The 24,025-nt window shown below is 36.5% G+C and overlaps 1 protein-coding gene across 6 annotated transcripts in view; it reads right to left on the bottom strand.

The window, feature by feature from the left end:
- The window catches only part of KIF21A (kinesin family member 21A), a 160,071-nt gene extending 145,421 nt beyond the window's left edge, over positions 1–14,650 (bottom strand). For all 6 annotated transcript variants that reach the window (XM_031940477.1, XM_031940478.1, XM_031940482.1 and 3 more), the window contains exon 1: positions 14,583–14,650. In XM_031940477.1, the coding sequence (XP_031796337.1) occupies positions 14,583–14,626 (44 nt within the window). In that variant the 5' untranslated portion in view covers positions 14,627–14,650. The remainder of the gene's footprint in view (positions 1–14,582) is intronic.
- Between the last annotated feature and the right edge of the window lie 9,375 nt (positions 14,651–24,025).

Here is a 24,025-nt window from a genome sequence, read left to right as displayed (position 1 = left end):
TGAGATAGTACTCACAAAGCGCTTAGAACAATGCATGACACACACAGCAGATGCTAAGTGCTTATTCCCCCCTCCTCCCAGCCCTATAAAGGAGGACGATGATTCTATTAGATCATATATCCACCCTGTGGGCAAGATAAAAATAATTATACAAATAAACCCTAGGAAAAGCAACCAGGCCTACTTCTCATATTTTATAACTTCAATGATAAAAGGGGGGAAAGATTCCAAAAGAAGTGATTAGTAGCAAAAGTTCATAACTACTGTTCATAAATATCTTCTTAATTAAATGTATTGATTAGATTTGTTAATTAAAATGATCAGATACCTCTGCATGCATCTAATATATACCTGATAAAAATATGAAAGGAGAATAAGCATGTCTTTAAATACTATTTTCTACAGATCATTTTTAAATGATCTCACAACTAAGATGAGTAAAAATGCAAAAGCTTACTGTATTTTATTAAATGACTTTTAAAGCATTTTATAAGGCAAAATGTAGCTTTTGAAGGCTTTCTGCAGTAAATGATATCTCCCATGCATACCGTAAAATTACATACACAATAAGATTCTCTTACATTTTTCCTGGAACTAAGAAAATGTGAAGAATAGACAAAATGCAATATAATGAAAATTACTCAAGTTAGTTATGCTGGTTTTCACATTTTCATATAGACAAAATCACTGAAATACTAGTATGGTCACCGTCAACTTTCATAATATCCCTAAGATGATAAAATGAATACAGAAAAAGAATGGCTGTAGCAAACAAAACAACTATTCAATCAAGTTCTAAAGGTGAGAATGCATATAAACTTTTTAAAATTTTTTCTGTAGCTCTATAAGCAGCAGCTGTTACGGGCCAGAACTCTAAACTTGAAACAAAGAACTCTTACAAGGTACTAAGTCAGTGGAATTGATAGAGACAATAGTTAACTAATTCAGCATGGTTCAGTGTGACTGATTTAATCCTACAAGGAGATGTTATGGGCCAGAACTTGAAACAAGGTACTAAGTGGAATTACTAAGTGGAATTGAGGAGATAATGGTTAAATCTAGTTTAGCATTGATTTAATCCTACAACAAATAATGGTTTCCTAGTGATATTGGTTTGTACTCAATGTACAGCATGTAACCAAGAAGCTCTCAGGGCCAGAAAGGACAAGCGCACTAGAAGCTCTCAGAGGCTGAGACAGATTCATTCCATCTTCCACCTTTGTGGTGGCTGGGAGGTTGAAGCACAAACCCTTGGAATTCGGAGAGATTCTGGCCAGAGGAGGAGGCAGGAGCTCAAGCTCTCGGAACCAAGACTACAGAAGGCCTCCAAGAAAGCTAGCCGAAGCCCCAGGAAAAGAGACAAGACTTTGAAAGAGATAATAAAGGATTTGGACACTGGCTGCACTTGTGATTCCTGAACTGAAACTTAAGCTGCCTCCAGAGACCCCAAGAAAACCTCAACAAAAGAACATACATTTTAGAGAGAACATTACAAGCACCTCTATAATATTAAGGAGCTAAAAAGATTTAATGTTATAAAATTAAATCTCATTACATTTAGACTTAGTTTCTTGCTCTTCCTGTGTGAATTTTGAAGCTGAATATTGCAGTGGGCTGCCATTTTGAAGCTGGATGTTGTTACAATTGTTGCCTTATAAATGCTACTGGGTTAGGTAACTGGAAAAAAGGCAGACATAGTTGATCTTTATTTTGAGTGATTTTTTTATTTTTATCAATTAAAAAGTTTTCATATATCCCTTCCACACTGCTCTCAAAGAAACAAAAATAGCAATTTTGTAATCCTAGTAAGCTAGCTCTACAGTAAGTTACTAATTTTTTCCTAATATTGAGTCTACTCAGAAATAGTTTGCATGTACCTAGAACAGAGTCCAGCATACTTTCAACTGTCCTTCCCCAGGAGTACTCCACTTCTTCATAGTGACATATTATAGGAGGCAGAGACCTGAAAGGGATCTCCCTTCCTGAAGGTTTTGATATACACTTTAATATTGATGACATAAAGCAGATTAGGTCAGATGGTACCAGAAAAACAGAATCCCTATGGTGGTCATAGGAGGAATAAGGGCTAAGAAACCAATCCTATGAAAATTCAGGGTCCAAACCCCATAGCCAAATTTGGGAGACTCCCAGGGGTAGAAAAAACCTGTAAGATTTCAGGAATAGTCCAAAATAAGCTACTGACACTAACTTCCCCACAAGCTAAGAAGAAGCCCAGACTTATTATAGAATCCACATTACCTGCCTAAATATATTGATGGCCTCCATTCACCAAGTCAGCCACAAGTTCTCCTCTTTCAACTGGGGTCCCAAAAAAGGCTTAGATTTAAAGCAAACTGTTCCGTCTGTTTGTGGAGGCCTCTATCCCTAAGGACAAGGCTGAATCAAGCTTTCAGCAAACACCAAGAGGTGACCAGAATAAGTGACTCTAAAATTTATTCATTCATTCATTCAAACATTTATTAAGCACCTGCTAATTACCACATACCAAGCCAAGGTCTGGAGAGATAAAAAGAGACAAAATTCAGTTCCTATCATCAAGGAGTTTAAAATTTAATGAGTAAGACAACATAAAAACAAATATATGCAAAACATATATATATATACACACATATATATATGGAGGAATTAATTATATATTATATAAAATACAAGGAGGAAATAATTAAAAGCAGAAAAACACTGGAATTAAGAGGGATTAAGGTTCTGGAATTCCAAATTTCCCAGAATAGCCCTTTGTATATCATCATTTTTGAGCAGCAATTGTTTAACTGTTACTGGGCCAGAATTGCTGATGTGAAATTATACAATCACCCTTTGTCCAGAAACGCCTATGGTTTGGGTGATACAAGATTCCTGATGAACACTGTTTTGCCTAATTTAACAATGGCTTTATCTACTATGGGAGACACATGTAAATAGACTCCAGCCTCTACTTCCCTTGGGAATCCCCTGGGAGCAAGTCTTCTCTAGGTTGGCTGGCATGGGAAAAATTCTTGGGGTATAAGGAAGAGAAAATATCCCTCTACATTGATTCTTGAAAAGGGATATTTCCAATATGATATGATGAAAATATACAAAAAGCTACATGACATTTGCATGATGTACAGATTTTTACTTTGCTAAATTGGTAGTAATTTCAGTGAATTCTATTTGCCAATGGTTAAATTTTTTATCATTTAATCATAGAAATATGTATAGAAGAATTACACATGTTTAACATACATTGTTTTATTTGTCTTTAGGGGCAAGAATGGGGGGAGAAGGAAAAATTTGAAATGCAAATTTCACTGTTTCACTGTGCAAAGTTACAAGAGACTGTTGAAATTTATCTATGCATATGTTTTGAAAATAAAAAGCTTTAATTAAAAATTGTTTAACATTTTATCCACCAATTATCACAGACTCTGTCTAAGTCATCATAGCAGTTAAGTAATCCAAGTGTATTGTGGACAGGGGACCATGGAGAAAGGTTAAGGGGGGAAGAGAAGAAGAAAAGGTGCCTATTTATTGATATAGAGTCTTTCAACGCCCAACTGTCCCAAATAGTATAAAGAAGACTGGAGACAAAACCAGAGAATCCTATGCAATGTGTGCAAGAAATTAAAGGACATGGGTTAGAGGGTGTTTTGTGCATGTTGCTAGTTGAAGTCAGGGACAGTACGGACGTTAGTTTACAGCCTTTCTCCTTTTTCTGAATAATATCAAGTAAGTAATAAGACATAAGAAATAATATGAAATGAATAGTAATGAAATAATAATAACAATGTATCTTCATGAAAATATCTACAGTAAGACAGCATTTATTCCCATCCTCTATTGAAGCATTCTCAGCTATAATTTTAGAAAATTTTCAAATATACAAAAGGACAGTTCTCTAGAGTGATAGAGGAAACATTAGCAGAAATTCTGGCAGAGGAGAGAAGGTATTCATTTCCAAGTAAATTGCTACCTTTCTCTCAACATACTTATTTCTTATTTGTTTAATCTGTGTACTTGTTAAGTGGGGGGCTTGGGGAGGGAGAAGAAAGGAAAGGTGGAGAGAAAAGTTTCAGGAGTTTAAATTTATGTAACTCAATTAGTAAAATAGCAAAATTAAAGTCACTTCAATGCATATGGGTTATTTTTTTTTTTTACCCTCTTGTGCTTATTAAATAACTGGTAGAGAAAAACAGATTAAACGGTGTGGACTTATTGTAATTGTGTAAAAATAATCATCAAAACAGTTATTGGAAGGTTAGAGGCAAGGAAGGGAACTGATGCAAAATAACTCTCAAAAGAGTTCTATTTAAAAGGTAAAGGAGAACTAAGAGTAATAAGTCTTATTTTTAATTGAGACAATTAAATTCAATTCAAAAAGCTTTTACTAATCCCCTGTTAAATTTAATGAACTGAGCGTATAAAGAAAAAACCAAAATAGAACCCGCCCTAAAAGAGCTTACATTCTACAGAGAGATAAAAATATTTATACCAAATTGAATACAACAATTTGAGAAAAGAGAAAAACAACAACTAAGGGATCCAGAAAGTCTTCCTGTAGGATGTTATACCTGAGATGAGCCTTGAAGAAAAGAATAGCATTTTGGTATTTGATAATAAATGGAAAAAGGGAAAAGATGTAACAACCTATGACTCACCGACAGATAATAGGAACCACCACATAAAACTTTTTAGAATACAAGACCAATAAGAATTATGTCATGTACAAAGTCTAGTTTACTTACTGTAATTTGGAATATGTCACATGTATAATCCATTAATATCAAAGAGGTAGTATAATGTAGTGAAAAGATGATAGGAGTTGAAGTCAGAAAAGATTAGACTTTGAATTCTTAATTTGACACCTTACTCAACTATGTATCTCTCTAGCTCTCCCAAGTTCTTCTATATGGGAAGTACAATATTTGGACCATCTGCCTCACAGGATTGTGGTAAAGCCCTTGCAAAACTTAAAACACCATAGAACTGTGAGTTACAACAATTACGTATTTTATTATTTAACTAACAAAATGTCAAACTCAATCCTTTTGATCCTATTAAAGTAAATGCCATTAAAGAACAAAGTTCCTTAGGATGATGAGTATCCTCATCAGTATAAGACATGAGTGGCACTCTCCAGAGATGTCTGAAGATGCCTGGGATGAAAGGATTTGGTTTGGATCTTCATTCTGATCATTTCTATCTACATAACCTTGGACAAGGCATTGAAATTACTTGAGCTTCATGAAGATTCATAGGCTCAGAGACCTAAATCTGAAAATGATCTTAAAGATCAGCAAGTCTTTACAAATGAAGAAAATGATATTCAGAAAAGTTAAGTTGCTTGCCAGCTATCAACTCAGCAGCAATGGATTGGTCTAAACAATATCTAAAAATTATCCATACTTAACGCCGTACACCAAGATAAGGTCAAAATGGGTTCATGACCTAGGCATAAAGAATGAAATTATTAATAAATTAGAGGAAATAGGATAGTTTACCTCTGACCTGTGGGGGAATCTTTAACCAAAGAGAACTAGAACAATGATCACAAAATAGAAAATTTCAATACCAAACTGAAAAGCTTTTGTACAAACAAAACAAACCCAGACAAAGATTAGAAAAGAAATAAATGGGAAAATATTTTTACAGTCAAAGGTTCTGATAAATCATTTCCAAAATATAAAAATTAACTCTAATTTATAAAAAAAATCGCTTCTCCAAATTGAAAAATGGTCAAAGGATATGAAAACTCAGATGAAGAAATTGAAACTATTTCATCATATGAAAAATGCTCAAGTCATTATTAATCAGAGAAATCAAATTAAGACAACTCTAAGATACACCAAACACACCTGTCAGAGGCTAAATGACAGGAAAAATAATGATATTGTTGGAGGGGATGGGGAAAACTGGGACATTGATTCATTGTAATGGTGGATTGTGAACAATCCAACCATTTTGGAGAATTTGGAACTATGTCGTTATCAAACTGTGCATACCCTTTGATCCAAGTTTACTACTGGGATTATATCCCAAAGAATTATAAAGAAGGGAAAGGGACCTGTATGTCACCAATTTTGTGCAGCCCCGGGTGGTAGAAACTGAAACTGAATGGATGTCCATATTGAAATGGCTGAAAAATTGTGGTATTTGAAAATTATGGAATATTACTTTTGTAAGAAACCAACAGGATGATTTCAAAAGGCCTGGAGAACTTACAAACTGATGGAGGAAATAGCAGGACCAGGAGATCATTATATACTTAACAACAATACTAGATGATGACGTTCTGATGGATCAGGCCATCCTCACAACGAGATCAAACAAATCATTTCTAATGGAGCAGTAAAACTGAATAGCTTCCCGAAAAAAGAATCGGGAGATGTAAAAAACCATTGAAATTCCCAATCCCTAATTTTATGACACCTCATTTTTTGATTTCCTTCACGTTTGTTTAAATAATTCAGAGTCATTCTTTTGTACACAAAATAATTTTTGGTCATGTATACTTATTTTATCTAATTTATATTTTAATATATTTAAATCTACTGTCATCCCCATTTAGGGAGGGGTGGGGGGGTAAGAGGGTGAAAAATTGAACAAGAGGTTTGGCAATTTTTTCGTAAAAATTATTACCGTAAATAAAGGGCTATTAAAAAAAAAACAATATCTAAAAATTATAGTGATTTGTGGAATAAACCTACTTGCTAATCCAACTTCACTACTAAAAATGTATTTTATAATAAAATTAACTGAATAAGAAGGCTACTGTGAAAGAACATAATTCTTTAATTAAACTTTTCAGGAGTCTACAAAGATGAAACCCATTTAAAACATGTAAAGTTAAGAGTTTATAGTGAGATAGATTTAATAAACCACACCTTTAAAGATTAGAAGAAAAATTTTAATTTTGGTTTTTTGCTCTTTTTGTAAAATTCCCTATGTTTTATTTAACATTTAATAGAAATGTTTACAAAATCTCTGTGAAGATTCAAAAGTGTTTGAGTTTGTGCCTCAGCAGGTTGATTACATAAAAACTGGGAAACAACCTTCCCACTTAGGCTTATAACTCTGGGATATCCGTGTCTAAATCCTACTAGATGGTCAAATTCATGTATAGATATAAATTGTACCTATGGCCTATTACTATTGATTTTATTTTTTATAAGGCATTTCAGAAGCAGCTTTAAAAGATTTTCTCTATTCCCTTTCTCCTAAAATGCTGAGAAAGTAATTATGTTCTTTATTTATTTATCATAAATACCTGTGATTATTACACCAACATCTGTTTCTTGTAAATAAAACATTGCAATTTTCAAAGCCCTATGTAAATGGTTTTTTGAAAAAATGGATCTATTTTTACATTTTGAATGGTATTGTTTTTCAAATAAAGATGAAATCATGAGAAAAAAAAAATATTGTTACTATGATTGCTTTTTAGAACTTGCTAATAACCCTGGAGAACAAAATGTTACACAAGTACAAGAAATGAGAGGATTGAAGAAAGAGATGGCTAATCACGCAGAGCAATTAAAGAAGCACAATTACCCTCTCCTGAACCCTACAATTGCCAATACCAGGAATATCTAGCATTCCCAGAAGCAGAGTATCCAAAAAATTTAAAGTCTTCAACATACCTTCACATCTTATTATTCGAATAGGAACTAAAGTACAACTGGATAATGACTTTGAAGTAATACTCTAAAACATTACTTTCTCTAACAGTACACACAGTCACAGGTCACAATATTGCCTTTCTCATCCTATGGAATAACTTACAACTCCTTTTTTAGCTATTTGGATATAGTCATAATGACATGCTGAACTACACAATATTCACTAAATTTCTCAATTGCTGGAACAAGAGGAGAACTGGATAAGCTTTCAATGAGAAAAGAGAATAAAGGTTTTTGGAAGCCCAAAGAAGGACAAATAAACAACTAGAAAGTCCCAATAAGACCTTAGATATTATCTAGTCTCTTATCTGATAAATGAGGAATTTGAAGATAAGAAAGTTAATGACAGCATATTTTGTACAGTGAATGGCAAATCTTAAAGCAGAATATAAAGGCTATTATTAATAGTATTATTACTACTAATGCTGCTGCTATTACTATTACTACTACCAGCACCATACCATTACTCAATGTCATATAGCTTAACTAATCAAACAGTAAATATCCTACAGTAGAATATATAGTGGATTTTTAATGAGATTTAATGAGATCTAGATTTCAATCCTGGCATAGATCCTTATCAGAACAAAATGTTTAACATTTTTTTGAGTCTGTTTTCTCAGCTTTTAAAATAAAGTTAAATATTTGCACTATCTACCTTCTAGAGTCAGCTAAATGGCAAAATGAATAAAGTGCTGGGTCTGAAATCAGAAAGACTAAAGACATTTACTTACTGTATGATTTGGAGAAACTTCTGTCTAACTCAGTTTCTTCTTTGCAACTCAGCCCAGTGTCTAAAAAGTGTTTTATAAATTCCTGTTCCCTTTCTGTCTCCCACCCATTTAGTAGCACTACAGAACTGTGAAACAAATTCAAGGAATAACTGTATTAAGCACTCATTATGTATAAGGCCTGCTTCTAGGCTCCGACAATACAATACAAACAAACAAATGTAGCCACAGTTCTCCATTAACATGTCTTGTCCCTCTTAATCACTGCTTGTAGTAAGGGAAGGGGGGAGGAGGTGATAAAGGTTCTGAAGAGCTTCAAAAGACAACCAGGATTTCCTACCTGATGCTGTAGGTGAATAAGGGGCTGCCGTTTTCAGGCCTGTGCTGTAGTGTTATGGGCCAGAACTCTGAAGTTGAAACAAATTCAGTGGAACTGAGAGACAATGGTTGTTTCGCGTGGTGCTTAAGTTCTCTAGTTCGGTACGTGTACATAGTACTTACTATAGTTCCACAAGATTCACACCTATGAGCCAGACTCAGAACTGGAAGACAGAGACCGTGGCGGCCCTCCTGCCTCCCCCACAGAAACCAACACACATTCAGGAGGACCTCGAGAAGCTGGCAGAGGCAGAGAACCCAAAGGACTGACGGCTGGGGCTCAAACTCTTGGAACCAAGGAGTGAGTTAGGCCTCTAGGGAAGCTAACAGGACCCCAGGAAAGGAGACAGGACTTTAACACCTGGCTACTTATGTGCGGTTACTGAACTGAAACGAAGGCTGCTCCCAGAGACCCCAAGGAAACCGAAACAAGAGAACCCCACACTGTAGGAACATCATCTGGGGTGGGGAGACACTTTTCCCACTAAATGAGGCCTGAGGTGAGGCAGACCCACAGCAGGGGTGACAATGTCAGAGGAGAAAAGGGAGTGAGCAGGAGAGATGGCACAAGGGGGTCACAGGTGCTGGTGAGAGAAGTATCCGAGACGGCGGGATACCTAGTTTCAAGCTATAGGAAGACTGTGGGACTCCAGAGAGTCTAAGCAAAATTAGGACTTGGAAAGGTTGGGGGGGGGGGGGTAGAGAGATAATCATAAACAAATGAACTTCAAAACATGTGAAGTATTTATAATTGTAGTTGTTCAGTTATTTCAGTCATGTCTGACTCGTCATGAACCCATCTAGGATCTTGTAGATAGACACTGGACTGGTCTGCCATTTCCATTTCATTTTACAGATGAGGAACGAGGCAGACCGGGATAAGTGACTTGTCCGGGATCAGATAGCTAGTCTGAGGTCTTCCCCATTTCCTGACTTCAGGTCCAGCACTCTATCCACTGCATCACTAATTTGCTTTACTTGAAGTGAAAACCTAATTTTTAAAAAATTCATCAAGATATTATCCACAGAAAAACTAGGGCAGTTAGGTGGCACAGGGCATAGAGGGCTGTGCCTAAAGTAAGAAAGGCCCGAGTTCAAATTTCACCTCAGGTACTTTCTAGCTATATGACCATAGACAAATCACTTTAACTTTGTCTCAGTTTCATCAACACTAAAGCAGGATAATAGCATTTAGCAACCAGGGTTGTTGTAAGGATCAAAATGTTTTATGAAGCCCTTAGCATATAATATGCTAAATAGCTAGCATGTAATAAGTGCTACATAAATGTTAGAAGCAATCATTATTATTATACCAAACTCAAATTCTTCTTTGAGCAAGAAATGTTAATAATAAGTAATTTTAAAATAATGAATAAAGTGGCTTTTTCAGCATATAAAATTTCTCTTTGTATGTGCTGTATTCTCAGGCACACACAAGTCAATGAGTAAGTAGCATATCTCCTCTTACTCTGAAAATAATATGGCAAAATGGCATGTCTAATTGACAGAAAATAGTACGACCAGCAAATGTTTACAGTCATTGTCAAAGAAAGGAGCTACACAGCCATTTGCAAAAAATTAGCCATAAGAGACACTGTTACAAGAGAAAAGTGTTACTGGGTGTTTTCTGAGGGAAGTGGACAAAGTAAGGCAAATTATAAGCGACTGCCTAATTGTTGGTTTAACTGCCAAAACATTTTCAAACTTCACTGAACTGGAATTTCTGGTGCATCCTTCCCTACACCATAATTATGCCCCCAAAATAGCAACCAATTAGCGTGCAAGAAGGTATAAGGTTAAGAAATAGTATGAAAACATTAAGGAAACATTTCCAGTTTGAAAATTATATATAAATAAATACTATAGGAATCAAAAAAATTCCCATTTACTTATGTTATAATTTCATTCCCTATCTTCATTTTTTAAAACATTTTCAACTGGATCTCCTAACAATTCAATTTTATTTATTTATCTTTTTTCCCCCACATGAACATTAAGTCAACTGATCTGTTAAACAACAATAACAAAAAAAAAAACTAAACTAAAATGAGCTAGGAAAATGTCCATTTAAAATACAAACAAGCACATCCCCTAATAAAGCAAGAACCCTTTTATGATGCTAAATTTGCGGTCAGACTCCCAATTTGCCAATTAGCCATTTCCTTCTCCAGTGTGCCCCCACTTTACAGATGAGGCAAATGGAAGGCAAGGGATAACCAATTATTAAGTATTTGAGACCAAATCTGAAATCAGCTCTTCCTGGCTCCGGGCCCAGTACTGCACCAGTTTGTCTACAACCACCCTATAAAGTTTGAAATTCAGGTGTGTTACCATTACAATTTTACTTATAAAGTAATTTCTCTAAAGTCACACATCTAATAAATGAGTCTTACCTAAACCCAGATTTCCCCAAACAAAATCCAGAGTTCAAAACAGGAAAACTAATGAGTCTAAATGCCTTAGTTTTGAAAATTTTTTTTTTCTTTGCTGAGGCACTTGGGATTAAGTAACTTGCTGGGGGTCACACAGCTAGGAAGTATTAAGTATCTGAGGCCACATTTGAAATCGGGTCCTCCTAACTTCAGGGCTGGTGCGCTATCCACTGTGCCACCTAGCTGCCCCTGAAATGTATTTTAATCATATTTTTAATTACTTAAAAGAAAGCCACAATCTGCTCATCTGTAAAATGAGAAAGCTGGATTAGAATCTCCAGATTTCCTTCCACCTATAAATCCTATAATAAAAGATCCTAATATCTCTATTTGGGAAGCCCTTCACTCATTAGCACAGTTTAACTCAATATTCAGTGGATCCATGATCTTATCAATGTGGGTAGTTCTTCCATTTGGTGAAGAATCGAACCCATCCAATCAATCTTTTTATCACTTTTCTTCATAAAAATTTTTGTCAAGCTATATAAACTTAAAGATGAGGGGAGGGGAAGTGAACCAAACTCTAATAGCATTATACCTTAATATATAATATAGCCTTAAAATCAAATGTTTAATACCTATTAAAATTAAACCTAGGTTGTAGGTTTAGATTAATAAATCATACCTGCAAAGCTTAATAAGTCATTTAAATAACTTATTAAAATTAAAACTAGTGTGCATTTTATAAAATTCAAATTAGGTTCAAGAAAATATATTTTTAACTCCTGAACCAAGAAGAAAACAGCAATTTCTTCTACATCTGATTTTTTTTTTCCTGCTCCTGGCATATTTTTGGAGTTGACATCTCTTAGGGAATATGTCATATCCTTAGGAAAAATAAAGTCAACTTCACTGAGTCAGTCCTATGAGGACAAGAAGTAGAAGGCACAATTCCTAATAAAGTCCAAAGTTTTAATTATATTATGGCCGGGGGGCTTTCCTCATTTGTGAGTTCCTTATATCAATGAAATAAATCCTGTCTCTATTACCCATTACCTTATCAGATACTTATTTTCACAATAAATTGTTGTTATTCAGTTAATCACACTGTCACTTTCAACATGCTCCTTTATTTCTCTTTTTTTTCAATTGTCAAGTAGTCCAGATGGGGTGAAGTATGGTATATGTGACGGGAAAGTACAAGGTAAAGCTGGAAACATTCTAAAGTATGCTGAAACTCAAACTAAAGAATTTGGACTTTACTCGTATAATATAGGAAGCAATAGGTTCCCAGTGTCTTCATCATTTTAAATTTAATTTTTAAAACAATTCTTGTTTTTTATATAGCAAACTGACCTGAAAGCAAACACATACTCATTTTCTAAGAAAAATTAGGCAAGAAAAGTGCACAACTATTCTATTCTAAACCTCTCTTCCTCCCATCTTGAGAGGGACTAAACCTGTGATTACTTTATAAGAGGATCAACCAGCTGGAGAAATTGTGCAGATTAGCACTTCTCTTCAACATATATATATATATATATATATATATATATATATATATATATATATGTCATTGACAGTTAAGTAGAGCTCTGAGAAGTTAAGTGACTCAAGTCAACCCTCCATCCATCATAGCATGATGCTTCCATAATAAATAGTTTAAAAAGCCAAAAGGGATGTGGTAGTTAGAAAGAAAAAAGAATAATGCGCTATTGATTTGGGTTCTCTATTATTACCTATATGACTTTGGACAGACTCTCCCTGGGCCTTAATTTATTCACCTATAAAATAAGGTTGTTAGAACATAGTATCATAGATTTAGAGTTGGAAGAAGCATCAGAAGCCATCAATTCTAACCTCTCATTTTATAAATGAGGCCCCAGAGATTAAAGGACTTGCCCAATATGGCTGGTAAGCAGACCCAAAAGTCAGCATTCTTTCCATTGCCCCATGCTAGCTCTCCTTCCTCTGGTCTAATGAGACTAGTTTTCTTACAGTCAACTAAGACTAAGACTAAATTCTATGCTTCAAAGAACCAAGATAGTATAAATATACAAGCAGTACCATATAGGAAGCAACAGCTGACTGCATTTGAACTTCAAAATAACTATTCACATCCCAAAATTAAAATGTTGGTTATTTTTAACCATAAAAACTAAAGGTTATGACTATTAATTACAATTTCTCCAACTTAAAAATGCTGTCATAGAAATGCTACTTCTATACACAAATAATTGAAGTTAGAATTTAAGTTTTCAAGAAACTATGAATTATACGTGGATATTCACTCTTTACATCTCTGACATAGTACATTTGCCTTCTATATAGATATATATCAAAATAATCTATGTATATGTTTAATCTCACATCAGGTATCTTGTAGATGGATTTTTATTCCTCCTGAAGACAAAAAGGACACAGGAGAGAATATTAGTACTTAGCTAAACTAATGCATTTGTTCCACCCTGAAGACTTCATTAAATTTTCAAGCGGTGCACAATGATGTTGCAATTTTCCATAAAAACAACTGTTATATCTTTGCTTCCACAGAATAAATGAACCTCTACAACATCTGCTAATGGCTGTGCCTTCTCTTAGAATCTGCTGACCCAAGTATGGTTTGAGAAAGGTTTTATGGTCTCAAAACTGTACACTAAATATCTTACATCATTTAAATATAGTTTGGGAACCACTATTTAATTTCAGGATGTTTCATTGATTCAGAATCTCTCTACGCCTTGAGGAGATCATCATTTTCTCCTGGTTGTTACAGAAGAATTATAACAGTTCCAACAGAGCGTTTCACACAACACCCATAGGCGTTCTAAGTAGGTTAGACACATACACAAAGAAAATAAGCAAAAAGCTCCCAGGCTGGTCTGGGTTCTTTCAGATGCTCAATAAAGCAAGGGGATACTTTCGGTGAGTTACCCAATAATGGACAAGGCCTCTCAAAACCTGCTGTTTTTTGCTTTATACACGCGTGACGGTCCGTGATCATAGTAACACCAGAGCCTAAAAGGGGGACCCGGGCTCCCCGCCACGCCGGACAGGCAGTCGCCAAGGGCAGCCAAACATTTAGTGATTGTCCATTGTGTGCACTGAGAGTGGGAGGAGGGAGGAGGGAGAAGCGTACTTGTCTCCCTGGGAAAGCAGACACCGCCGCTCGGGCGCTGCAGCCACCTGCGACGTGCGGGAGCACAGAGCGGGAGCACGGCCGTGCGTCCGCGGCGCGGGCGGGGCTGGGGGCACACAGGCACAGCAGCGGGCTAAGGTAGGTCCGCGGCCCCGAGCACCAGCCTCTCCCGCACTGGTCACACACAGGCGCTGCTGGCACGGCCGTGGGCTCGGCGCGAATTCCGCGACACCCCGCGACACCCCCCCCCCCCGCCCCCGGGAGCGCCCAGCGCCGCCTTCCTTACCTGACGGCCACCCGCACGGAGCTCTCATCCTGGGCGCCCCACATGCTCGCGCCGGGCCGGGCTCCGCGGCGAGGGCGGCTCACGCACTGCGGGCCTCCGCTGCCCTGTGGCACCGAGGAGGGAGGGGGCCTCGCGGCTCAGGGCGGAGATGGGAGGCGGGAGGAGGAGGAGGAGGCCACGGCTCACCTCCAAAACGCGCCTGCCATGTTGGGCCACTGAATGGAAAGGTGGCGGCCCCGAGAAGCGGGAGGAGGCGGAGGGGGACTCGCCGACCTCTTGTCCCGGAGAGCTAAAGCAGAAATGGATGGCAGGCGGGCTCTCCACCTCCGCGGGAGCCCTCCTGACCCAGCCCGCGGCCCGCCCCCTTCTCTCGCGGTCCTGCCCGCGGCCTCCCAGCAGGCGTGGCTCCGGCTCGTCCTGGTCCTTCAGGTTCCCAGCTCCGCAATGCGTCAGGAGCCGCAGCCCGCTCCCGCCCGCCCTCCTTTCCCACGCCCTGCTCTGTGGGCGCCCGGGAGAAAGCTGCTCACTGACACTCGCCGCCTCTTGCCACCCCTGAACTTCGCGTTCGGAACTAGGCTCGGAGCTTCCAGTCCCGGCTTTGTTTTCCTCCGTTCCCTTACTGATGTTCTCCCCACCTAGCCTTGAAACCCCTCCCCGCCCCGCTTTTCCCAACCCCACCCTCATTTCCTAAAAAGCCTTTCTACCAGGCAAGTGCTTTCATTGCCCATTAAACTGCTCCCTGGTTTTTTAATCAGTTACCGCGCGTAGCATTCGGGGATACATGGAAACTGATCTACTTTGAGAGGCCTTGCTAGATGACGCTTAAATCAATTACTAGTTACTAATAGAAGCCTTTCTATCTACTGCGGACGTCTGTAATTCCCAGAACTGTTATTTACATGATGCGGTAAATTATCAAGCGCTTAACAGCTTTTGTCTTTGGATAGTAATTATATTTTGCTTCCCTAAACCCCTTTTTGTTGTTCAGTTCTGTTCGGACTCTTCCTGATCCCCTTTTGGCAAAGATAATGGAGGGGTTCACTGTTTCTTTCTCATAAGTTTTTTTTTTAATTTTTTTAATAGCCTTTTATTTACAGGTTATATGCATGGGTAACTTTACAGCATTAACAATTGCCAAACCTCTTGTTCCAATTTTTCACCTCTTACCCCCCATCCCCTCCCCCAGATGGCAGGATGACCAGTAGATGTTAAGTACATTAAAATATAAATTAGATACACAATAAGTATACATGACCAAAACGTTATTTTGCTGTACAAAAAGAATCAGACTCTGAAATATTGTACAATTAGCTTGTGAAAGAAATAAAAATGCAGGTGGGCATAAATATAGGGATTGGGAATTCATTGTAATGGTTTTTAGTCATCTCCCAGAGTTCTTTCTCTGGGCGTAGCTGGTTCAGTTCATTACTGCTCCATTGGAAATGATTTGATTGATCTTGTTGCTGAGGATGGCCAGGTCCATCAGAACTGGTCATCATATAGTATTGTTGTTGTCTTTCTCATAAATGAGAAAACTGAAGCAAACAAGGTAAAATAACTTGCCCAAGTTCACACAGCTAGTCTGAGGCCGGATGAGTTTACCTGACTCTAGGCCTGGCACTGTCCCTTCGTTTAGTTTTGGGTTTTGTTTTGTTGTAGAAATTGCTTTTTTAGCTTTATCACAATGTATCATTTCTGAAACATTATAATTACTTCAAATAAAGGTATATAGCAAAATCCAATAGTGAAAAATTGGTAGTATCCAAATAAATGCAATATCCAAAGTACAGGCTGTCTATAATTCCAAACAAAATATAAAGCAGCAGATAATGTAGAATAGATCAAAACAACAACAAAAGTAAAGCACTCTAGATCTTTTGCCCACCTATCTGTTCTTTTTTTCCCTTAGTTTTATTTTTAATTTATTAAATAAAACATTTCCATAATGTAATATAATTTTTTAAAAAGGTGATTGCACATGAAACTGCAAATCTATTGTGTACAACTTGTTATTCTTTTTAAATACATAATAAAGTTGTGCTTTTAAAAATTTTTTCTTCCAGAGATAACTACCATTAGATGCAAATATGTATAGGTATACATGTATGTGTTTGTGTATATATGTATTTTTTTCATATATATATAAAATTATTTTATATACACTTCTATTTATCTGGTCTAACAATGTTTTCATATTCAATCTTCCTAAAGCACCATTATGATTCATCATTCATCTGCTCAAAAGCCTTTAGTGGCACTCAGCCTGAAATATAAGCCCTTCAAAAGATAGCACAAACTCTTTGTTCAGTTGTTTCAGTGGTGCAAACTCTTTATGACCCCATTTGGGGTTTTCTTGGCAAAGATACTGGATTGGTTTGCCATTTCCTTCTCCAATTGAATTAATAAATCTCCAGAAATAATTACCAAGCACATAAGAATGCAGCATAGCAGAACATTATGAACTGGCCTTGAAGCCAGATACATCTATGTGCAAATTACATATTGGTTGTGTGACCCTAGGCTAATCATTTAATCTTTCAGTGCTCTAGGCTAAAGTTTCTTAAATTGTGAGTCTCTTACTCCATGTAGAGTCTTGTAACTGAATGCGGGAATCATGAAATTATGATTTATTATCAATAAGTAATTGATAAGTATTTGATTTGAGGATGACTACATCCTCAAAATGGAATAAAAATTTCTTAGAAAAAAAATTTCTCAGGGGAAAAGGTGTCACAAGTAGAAAATGTTTAAGAAGCCTTCATCCAAACAATCTCAGAGTAGAAATTGAATTAAGGAGTTTTATATGTCGATGAAATCACAGGTCTTATTCTTATCTTCTATAAAAAAATGTAAGAGTACAGGAGTAGCAAGGAGAAGAGGTGGAGCATAATAGTGATGAGGTCCTGAGTAACTAGATAGATTGGCAGAGAAAGCCTGAAATACTGATAAAATGACTCCTTGTGGCAAGCAGGGAAGGGCACTGATGGGGATCAGTTTAAGTTTATAGTTCCACCCTTTGTGGAGATCATGGGTAGCTCCACCTTGCTGTGTCTAATCAGAAATTCGAGTAATGTCAAATCCCTGAGGTTAAATTTCTCCTATAAATCTGTCCTTGGCCCAGGCCATGTTTGCTGAATCCCTTTTAGGGTTGTAGCTCACCACAGCATTCTGCCTTCCTAGTGTCTTTCCCCTTCCCCTTTCCCAATGCTTCATGGTCTTTCTCGGTCTTATAGCTAACTAACTCTTTTAGGGTGCTAAATCTCTTTTAGGATTTAGCCTGCCAGTTAAGGGTATGTCCCCACCTCATGGAGTATTCATTTCTCTAGTTTAATGGTGAGTTCCACTAGGGAATTTGTCTCTTTTCCATTGTTAATTGTTAAAACCCCTTTCCTTGCTAACTATATGCTCTCCCAACTCTATTTCATATTTACCATTCCTGGTGGCTATTGTACCTCTTCATTTGTTTATAAGCTCTTCTCCTAAATAAACCTACCTTTTGCTAAAGAGAAAGACCATTGTGAATTCCTCACATGACCAAACCCCAACATTTGGTGTTTATATCAATCCCATCATCTGGTGTTAAACCTCAAACACATCAATAGGATAATGCCTCCAAATGCCTTACTTAGTATAGTTATGCTCTTAGATTTTATCACTTTCCATTTCATATAGATTCAAGTCCATACTTAATCTGGAATTCAAGATTCTCTATATAGCACCTATTTATATCTCTGTATTTATCTCTTATTTATAATTCTACAGTATATTCTAGCCAAACCAGACTACTTGTTATATCTAAATGCATCTAATTGACTATCTTCATGCTATTATCTCAGCCTGAAATTTGCCTCAATAACTATCTCTATCAAAATCCTACTTAGAAATCTAAGTTTAGCACCTTTATTAAAATATATATATATATATATATATTTCTGATGCATTCAACAGAATGTGATCTCCTTTACTATTTATTTCTGATAAAAAATTTTTTATATAAACTACTTCAGAACAGAGATGAAATCTTATTCCTTTTTCTAACACTCCATTACCAGGATATAGCATAGAAATCAGAAAAATTATACATGACATATAACAGACGGAAGCTTTCCCTTTGGAAGTGAAGTAACTCAGTTCAACCAAGAGACAAAGTCCCAGATCTCACCCAAGGAGAAGCTCTCCAAAGACTGTAGCAAACTAGAGTTAGGGATACGACAGCCAGTTCTCCCAATGTCAGCTTCTTCCCAAAGTCTTTTCCATTAGCAACCTAAAGGGGGATAGACATTTTTATATTTTGTTTCTCAAAGCTGGAAGCCAGAAATGCCCAAAGCAATCAGAATCTAAAGAGATTCTTGAGTTTGAAGCAACTTGGAGAAGAGCTGAAGAGATTGGCCCTCTTCTCTCTTGCTCTCATCAACTTTGCCCTGCTGTTCACATATTTATCGGGCATAGATCTCCACAAATGAGAAGAGAGTGACATAAAAATGGGCTTTGGGAATGGGGTACATATGAATTATCCCCAAAGTATACATTCATATTTAAACTCAGAAACTGTTTCCAGAAATCCTTTATAAATTTCAAGAAATTTGTAGCCAGAATATTTTATCTCCATTGAAGGAGAGCAGAGAATTATTGCTATTTCAGGAAAACTTGCCAAATAAGGACTCTACACTTTCTCTCCCTCTTAGAGTCAAAACAGAATCCTGCTCCATGGAAGTGCCATTCCCTTACCCCCTCTTCCCTTACCCTCTCCTCATTAGGTAGGAGGTTGGATTAGATATTTTCTAATGTTTCTTTAAATTAAAAAATTATTATACAGTTCTTTGATTAAAAGTTTAACCTGGAGCATAACATTTGGATCTATTAAATTATATTTTAAAAAATAACAATGTGTTGTTATTTAAAGTTTTCTAATTATTCAAGTTGTAATAAAATCAAAATTATTTTTTAAAACATCCAATTTACATGTTTAACATATATTGAATTACTTGCCATCTAAAGGAGGGAGTGGAGGGAAAGGAAGTGATATTGGAACACAAGGTTTTGCAAGGGTCAAGGATGAAAAATTATCCTTGCATATGTTTTGAAAATGAAAAGGTTCAATTAAAAAAAATTCAAATCTTTATGGGGCAGAGCCAAAATAGCAGAGAATGAATAGGGACTCTCCTAAGTTCTCCCCAAACCCCTCCAAACAATTTTTACTTTTGCCAAAAATGGAATTGTGTTGTTTTGCCTATGTGCAAATCTGATTTGGAGTTCTTAGTTTTAGTCTCAAAGCAAGAAGTACCAGCAAAACAGAGCTTGCAGGAACTCTGATCACCATTCCAGGACAGGAAAGAGTACTTGTGTGTTATGGGCCAGAACTCTGAACTTGAAACAAAGGATACTTACAAGGTACTAAGTCAGTGGAATTGAGAGAGACAATAGTTATCTAATTTAGCATGGTTCAGTATGATTGATCTGATCCTACAAGATGTTATGGGCCAGAACTTGAAACAAGGTACTAAGTGGAATTGACGAGACAGTGGTTAAATCTAGTTTAGCATTGATTTAACCACTACAACAAATAATGGTTTCCTAGTGATAATGATTGGTATGTACTCAGTGTGGAACATATAAGCAAGAAGCTCTCAGGGCCAGAAAGGACTAGAAGCTCTCAGAGGCTGAGACAGATTCATTCCATCTTCTACCTTTGTTGTGGCTGGAAACACAAACCTTTGGATTCAGAGATAGGTGGGGAGATTCAGAAGCCAGAGAAGGCAGGCAGGAACTCAAGTTCTCCAGAAGGCTCTCCAGAAACCTGCCCAGCCCTAGGAAGGAGATAATAAAGGATCTGGACTATAAGAAAGCTAACCAAGCCCCAGGAAAGGAGACAAGATTTGGAACGAGACAATAAAGGATGTGGATTTTAACCCCTGGACTGAAAGGAAGACTGCCTCCAGAGACCCCAAGGAAACCCCAACAAGAGAACATTACATTTTAGGGAGAATATTACACTTGTGCTTACTCAGAGACCAGAGTACAAGCCAGGAAAGTAGTAAACGCCCTTTTACCTAGATCATACCATCTTGAAATAACTGGAAATTTACAGGTCTTCAGAATTATCTCTGAAAACAGCTGTACAAAAAATTTGAAGCTTGGGACAGTGTGCCCTCCACTCCAGAAGATCTCTCTATTTTAACATAGATTTAAAAGTCTAGAAATGGACTACAAGAGAAGAACAAACAGAAAAATATTCTGATTATAGAAAGCTATTATAATGACAAGGAAGAGTAAAATGAACACTCAAAACAAAACAACAAACTGATGCTTCCAAAGGTAAACTTTAAAGAAAAATATGAATTGTTCAAAGACCATGGAAGAGCAAAAAGGATTTTGAAAAACAACTAAGAGAGATAGAGGAAAAATTGGGAAGAGAAAGGAATGATGCTAGAAAATCATGGAAAAAAGAATCAACAGTTTGGTAAAGAAGGTCTCAAAAGAAATTCTGGAGGTACAGAACCTACAAAATGATAGGATGAAATAATTTTCCAGGCAAAGATAATTTAGAAGGTTGATAGGAAAGTTCTGTTGCATCTGAGTTCTGTTCTCAGTCCAGTAGAGATCATGTCAACACAGACTGAGCCCCAGAAAACCAGGAGAAATCCTTAGGGATGACTAGGTCAGTGGCAGTAGGGATGATTTCTGGATCTCTCAGTCTACAGATGCTAAGAGGGACAGACAACTGATCAAAGGGAGATTACAGGGATCTGACAATAGGGCAGGATTCTATTGCCTTGCCCATACCCGGATGGGGGTGGCAATGCTGGGAGGAGGGTACCAAAGCTTACTTGTCCCAGGGCAACAGGAACTCTCATCACTATTCCAGGCCAGGAAAGAGTCCATGTTGACTAGAGCACAGGCCATCAAATTAGAAAATACACTTCTTCTTAGATCATACCACCTTAGAAGAATTAAAAATTACAGGTCCTCAGAAATATGTCTGAAAACAGCTGCATAAAAGTCCTGAAGCTTGGGGTACTGGGCCCTCTACTCCCAGAAATAGAATCCCATTTTAGCAGACTTCAAGTCAAGAAATAGGCTGGGGAAAATAAACAAGTGAAAAACATTCTGACTTTTAAAAGTTACTATGGTGACAAGGAAGATCAAAACACTAATTCAGAAGAAGACAACAGTCGAAACTCCTACATTCAAAGCCTCAAAGAAAAATGTGAATTGGTCTCAGGCCATAGAAGAGCTCAAAAAGGCTTTTGAAAATCAAATAAGAGAGGTAGAGGAAAAGTTGGGAAGAGAAATGAGAACAAGGCAAGGAAATCATGAAGTCAACAGTCAGATAAAGAAGGCACAAAACATACTGAAGAAAACAATACCTTAAAAAGCAAAACAGGCCAAAAGGTAAAAGAAGCACAAAAATCCAGTGAGGAACAGAATGCTTTGAAAAGCAAAACTGGCCAGATAGAATTAGATATACAGAAATTCACTGAAAAGAAGAGCTTAAAAAGTAGAATTAGCCAAAAGGAAAAGGAGATACAAATGCTCACTGAAGAAAATAATCACTTAAAAAAATTGGATTAGAGTTGGATTAGAGTTGGAGTAGAAGCTAATGACTTTATGAACCATCAGGAAATAATAAAACAACATCAAAAGAATAGGGGGAAAAAAAGAAAATATGAAATGTCTTATTGGAAATAAAATTTTCCTGGAACATAAATTTGGGAGAGAGAATTTAAGAATTTCTGGACTACATAAAAGCCAGGATCAAAAAGAAAGAGGGGGGAAAGTAGGGGAGCTTTAGCATTAGCTTTCAAGAAATTGTCAAGGAAAACTACTCTGATATTCCAGAAGTAGAGGGTAAAATAGAAACTGTAAGAATCATTTCCTCAAAGAGGTCTCAATATGTAAATTCCTTAGGAGTTATGATAGCCAAATTCCTGAGCTCCCAGGTCAACGAGAAAATAGTACATGCAGCCAAAAAGAAACAGTTTAGATATCATGAAGTCACAATCAGGATAACACAAGATTTAGCAATTTTTACATTAAAGAATCAGAGGGCTTGGGATATGATATTCTAGAGGTCAAAAGAGTTAGTATTACAACCAAGAATTTCCTACCCAGCAAAACTGAGTATAATCCTTAAGGAGGGAAAATAGATCTTCCACAAAACAGAGAACTTTCAAGCATTTTTGATGAAAAGACCAGAGATGAATAGACAATTTGACTTTCAAATACAAGACTTAAGAGAAGCATTAAAAGGTAAACAGGAAAGATAAATAATAAGGGATTCATTAAGGTTAAACTATTTACATTTGAATATGAGAAAATGGTACTTGTAACTCCTAAAAACTGTTCTCATTATTAGAGCAGTTACAAGATAGCTACATAGAAGGCATAGGTAGAAAATGAATATGATGGAGTAATTATCTAAAAAATAAAATAAAATAAAACAAAGAGGTGAGAAAGTAGAATTTCCTGGGAGATGGTAAAAGGGAAAGATGCAAAGGAGTTAATTATCTGACATAAAGGAGGTATGAAAGAGCTTTTATAATGGAAAGGGAAATGGCCATTATTGGGGGAGTACATGAACCTTACTGTAATCAGAATTGACTGAAAAGAGGAATGCAATATAAACTCAGTTGTACATAGCAATCTATTTTAATATATAAGAAAGTAAGAGGGGAAAGGGATAAGAAGGAAAATGGGAGAGATGATGGAAGAAAGAAAGGGCAGATGCAAAATACTTTTTAAAATGAACAAGGTGAAAGGAGAAAGAAAAAGGATAAATGGGGAAAATAGGACGAAGAGAAACACATACTTAGTAATCATTTCTGTGGAGAAAAAATACAGCAAGATTCTCTGATAAAATTTTTAAATATATAGAGAAGTGAGTCAAATTTATAAAAACAAGAGCCATTCCTCAATTGATGATCAAGTGATATGAACAGTTAGTATGGAGTAATCAAAGCTATTTATAATCATTTTATAAAATGATCTAAATCATTATTGATTAGAAACATTCAAATTAAAACAACTCTGAACTATTATCTCATATCTAATAAATTGGCTGAAATGACAGAAAAAGAAAATGAAAAATGTTGAAGGGAATGTGATAAAAATGTGATAATGCACTGTTAATGAAATGGCTTACTGATTCAACTATTCTGTAGAACAATTAGAGTTATAAAACTATACATACCCTTTGAGCAGGCAATACCACTAGTACTATCTTCCAAAAATATATTTAAAAAAAAAAAAAAAAAAGGAAAGAACCTACATGTACAAAAAAAAAAAAAATCATGGTGCTGGAAGCAAAGAATTAAAAATTAAAGGGATACCTACTCACTGAAGAATGACTGAACAAATTGTTATATATAATTGTGATGTATTACTATTGTGCTATAAGAAATGACAAGCAAGTTGTTCTTAGAACAACATGGAAAAACTTACAT

This window comes from Sarcophilus harrisii, chromosome 5, assembly GCF_902635505.1.
Source record: "Sarcophilus harrisii chromosome 5, mSarHar1.11, whole genome shotgun sequence".
Classification (NCBI taxonomy): domain Eukaryota; kingdom Metazoa; phylum Chordata; class Mammalia; order Dasyuromorphia; family Dasyuridae; genus Sarcophilus; species Sarcophilus harrisii.
The sequence above is the reverse complement of the archived record's forward strand: the minus strand, read 5'-3'. Positions and strand labels throughout refer to the sequence as shown.